Source organism: Haematobia irritans, chromosome 4 (genome assembly GCF_050003625.1).
Source record: "Haematobia irritans isolate KBUSLIRL chromosome 4, ASM5000362v1, whole genome shotgun sequence".
NCBI classification, from domain to species: Eukaryota; Metazoa; Arthropoda; class Insecta; order Diptera; family Muscidae; genus Haematobia; species Haematobia irritans.
In genome coordinates, this window is record NC_134400.1 from 46757780 (window position 1) to 46761353 (window position 3574).

The 3574-nt window shown below is 35.4% G+C and overlaps 1 protein-coding gene across 1 annotated transcript; it reads left to right on the plus strand.

Annotated features, from left to right (window-relative positions):
* Positions 1-785: 785 nt before the first annotated feature.
* Positions 786-2429, plus strand: LOC142235383 (uncharacterized). Its single transcript, XM_075306637.1, has 3 exons — positions 786-810; positions 1021-1631; positions 1694-2429. Exons 1-3 carry the CDS (start codon positions 786-788, stop codon positions 2195-2197), a joined length of 1140 nt encoding a protein of 379 aa, XP_075162752.1. The 3' UTR covers positions 2198-2429.
* The last annotated feature ends 1145 nt before the right edge of the window (positions 2430-3574 follow it).

Here is a 3574-nt window from a genome sequence, read left to right on the forward strand (position 1 = left end):
CTTTTGGACAAGGAAAAAAACTTTATATTAGAGAAATGCGTCTTCTATGCTAAGCAAAATTTGTATTCGTATTTTAAAGACATGAAATATTTGATTTCACGACAATATTTTTTTCAATGTAGTTGCTAGTGCGTGTATAAATAAGTTTATTATAATTAGTAATAATAATAAAATACAATTAATAACGCCAAGGAAACCCCGTTATTTCCATAAAAAATGACGATTTTTCAAATGAGATTTGGCAACCCTGTCGCTTTTGCTCTCTCTCTCTCTCTCTTGCTTTTGCACTGCTGGTAATATTAAGCCTTCGTATTGTTGTCGCTTTAATTAAGGACAAGGGGGCAATATTGCTTTTGCCAAATGTTCGCACAGAGGAGATATGTTTCGGGGTTTGACAGCAATATAGACGGACAAAATACAAACAATAGTCCACGGTGTGAGCAGACAAAAACAACATGATGAAGACAGTATAGGATATTTGACAATACAACAACAACACAGCGATGTTTTTGCCACCACCACAATAACAATAATACCATTGCATATGCCTATGCTCCTACCTACCCTTGGCTCATGCTTGAGATACCAAAGCGAATATAGTATCTACGGTTCGTACGATATGGTATATACATATCTATGAAGTAAGCTGTAAATATCTATGAAATTGTCACTTAGCTGTAATTTCTTACATATTGGAAATTTTGGAAAATCAAAGCCAGTAAATAGAGTCATAAACGACGTAATTCGTCATAAACCAGATAATCGGATACAAAAGTATATTTGAAATGACCGTTAATATATTTTCTCAAAGTAATATTTCTGAGTGCACTTACTGTAAGGCAGCGATTTCATTTTTGTATTGTAACAGAATTATCCCTCTAACTCCACTGCCAATATTTTATGAATTTGACGGCACTTATTAGAATCCCCACCACGTCGAAAACAGTCTTATACGATATCTGAATCTCATTATCCATTAACGAAACAAATAATAAGTTAAGATTTTATTATCCATTTCAGTTTCCTCCTGCAAAGAACGATGGCGTAATATACGAACCTCATATGCAAGATCGATTAATGTCAATAAAATACCTGCCAGTGCTAATCGCACCAAACCATATTACCTGCATGAAGAACTACAATTTCTCTCCAGGCATATCACACCTGGCATACCTGTCTCTAGGCGTACAGTATCAAATTCTTATTATACATCACCGCGAAGTAACGAAAAAGGTGAACACATCGAGGTGGCCTTGGGAGAAGAATCCATCGATAGTTATGCAGCTGCCATGTTAGATTATGAAGATAAATCTCAGGATCGAGAAGAGCGTAGTAGCAGTGTTGTCAGTGAGGCAACATCTAAAAATACACCCGACAACGAACCAGAACCGGAGGTGACAATAGAACCAATCCAGCCTCAAAGTGAAGAGAAAGCCACCTCCACTACAGCACCTGTGACGGCTGAGGAATTTCCTAATCCACCTAGGGTACAAATTGAAGATGAACCCTTGGATATAAGCCAAGAAGGCAAGAGAGATTATATTAATTATGCTTGTGCTCCACCCAAGAAGCGATTGAGAATAGCAAATAGTGCTTATGCCATGGACACTTGCAGTTATCCAGATGTTAAAGTAAGAGTTCAGTATTTGCATGAAAGATTTTGTTAATAATTTGCTATTGTATTTCTCTTTAGCCAGTGGACATTGTACCTCAACACGATTACGACAATATATTCCTCCAAGGTTTGTTGCCCGAAATGAAAGCCATGGACTTTCGTCAAAAAATCATATTCAAACGGCGCATATATGAAGTCTTATCGGAAATTTTTGAAAATTCTTCAAGTCAAGCATCCTCTACTACCAATGCCTCTACACCTTTGGCAAACGGCCAACAGCTCATGAACAACTCCCTTAATACTTCACCACTGGCTATGGTGAATTCCTCCGATCTTAATATGTTACGGCGTCTTAACCACCTACTGCAAGACCCATCCTCAACAACGCCCATGACACCACGTTGTGTTAATATCTCATCGGCTGTTCTCTCCTCTCCAAATACACCATCGTCCATAACGGTGCCTATAGCCAAAATTGGTGCTACCACTCGATCCTCGGCTAATATTACAAGGCTACGCATGGTCAATACCAATGTGATGGTTTCACCACAAACGGTCAAAGAAGAACCGGAAGCAAATTGAAATAGAAACTTATGATTATGATTGTGAAATGGAAATCTAGTGTTAATTTAGTTTTTTTTTTACAAATACTAATTTTTAGCTTTTTTGGCTATTTGTTTCCATAGTAAGAATTTATGTAAATATGTATGTATATGTTAGATATATTAGCTTGTAGTTAGTACCTCGTGAGTACAACAGAAGTCATTAGAATTAGACTAATTTTTTAATAAAACAAATTTAGTAAAAACGTGTACTTCATTTGTAAATGTATAACATTTTATTCTCGTTTTTAGTTCATGTTAAATTTTTATTTCTATAGAACCTTTTGTCAAAAATTTATTTCTATAGAAAATTTTGTCAAAATGGTTGGATGGACAGGCGTTTCGGAATTACCACATTCCTCATCAGCATCCCCTACTTGCAGCAAAACTATCAACCAATTATCAGAATAAATTCGGGTAATTCACTAAACCCAATGTAAATTATACTCGAACCTCCCGAAAAAAGGTTTTCGATAGTGGGCGAAATTGTGATTTTAGCGGCAAAAAATACTTCCCACCAAATTAGCTTCACAAAATTTGGTGAGTAAATTTGTAGTTATGAAAAATGTATTTAAAAAAATGGACGGGCCACGCCCCCTTTTTAAAGTAATGGCTATAAATACCTCGAAAAGTAGTGCGATTTGTTTTTGCAGCCTTCAGCAAAAATACAGCTCTAGGCGAGGCAAACAAAAATGCTGAAAAATTTCATCTTCATGCTCAAAACCCCAAATATGTCGAAAAATATAATTTTTCAAATTCCGAGGAGAAAGCAATTAAAATTTCGTGTAAATATTTCAAAAAATCAATATTAATACCAGCAAAAGATGCTAAAAAGTCCTTGCGAGGAATGCTGTTCTCTTTCTCTCGTTCGAGAACTCTTTTTTTCATCGCCGTTTCCACTGCCATTTGATTTCGTCTTTTCGACATTAGGACCCATTTGAAGCAAAAACTTTTTTTAATTTTATGTTCTTATTTGCTGTCAAGACTACGCATGCAAAGAACTTATTCATATCACAAACCGTCAGACTTCAATTTGTAATTTCTATAATATAATTCGAATCATTTCTCTTAATTGCCAAACAAAAACTCAAAGATTTCAAAAATTTTAAACCAGAGTGTTTCTGAAAAAATATCATTCATTAGCAGTCAAATACCATGGCAGTTTTACCATGGCATAAAACCGGAGATTTTTACAAACAATCACATGTAAAAATTTCCAATGACACCATAGACCAATTAAAATAGAGACATACTTTGATAATTCACCATGGTTTTGTTTATTTGCAGTGCGCAGTCTTTCCACTCAATTGCGCAGTCAAGTGACTCAATTTCTTTTTGGAAAACGAGAATTACCCTA

Bases quoted from the DNA above. Each gene is read 5' to 3' on its own strand.
- LOC142235383 (XM_075306637.1), top strand. From the start codon at position 786: ATGACCGTTAATATATTTTCTCAAA. The intron at 811-1,020 runs GTAATATTTCTG...TATCCATTTCAG, and splicing joins CGTTAATATATTTTCTCAAA to TTTCCTCCTGCAAAGAACGA. The intron at 1,632-1,693 runs GTAAGAGTTCAG...ATTTCTCTTTAG, and splicing joins GCAGTTATCCAGATGTTAAA to CCAGTGGACATTGTACCTCA.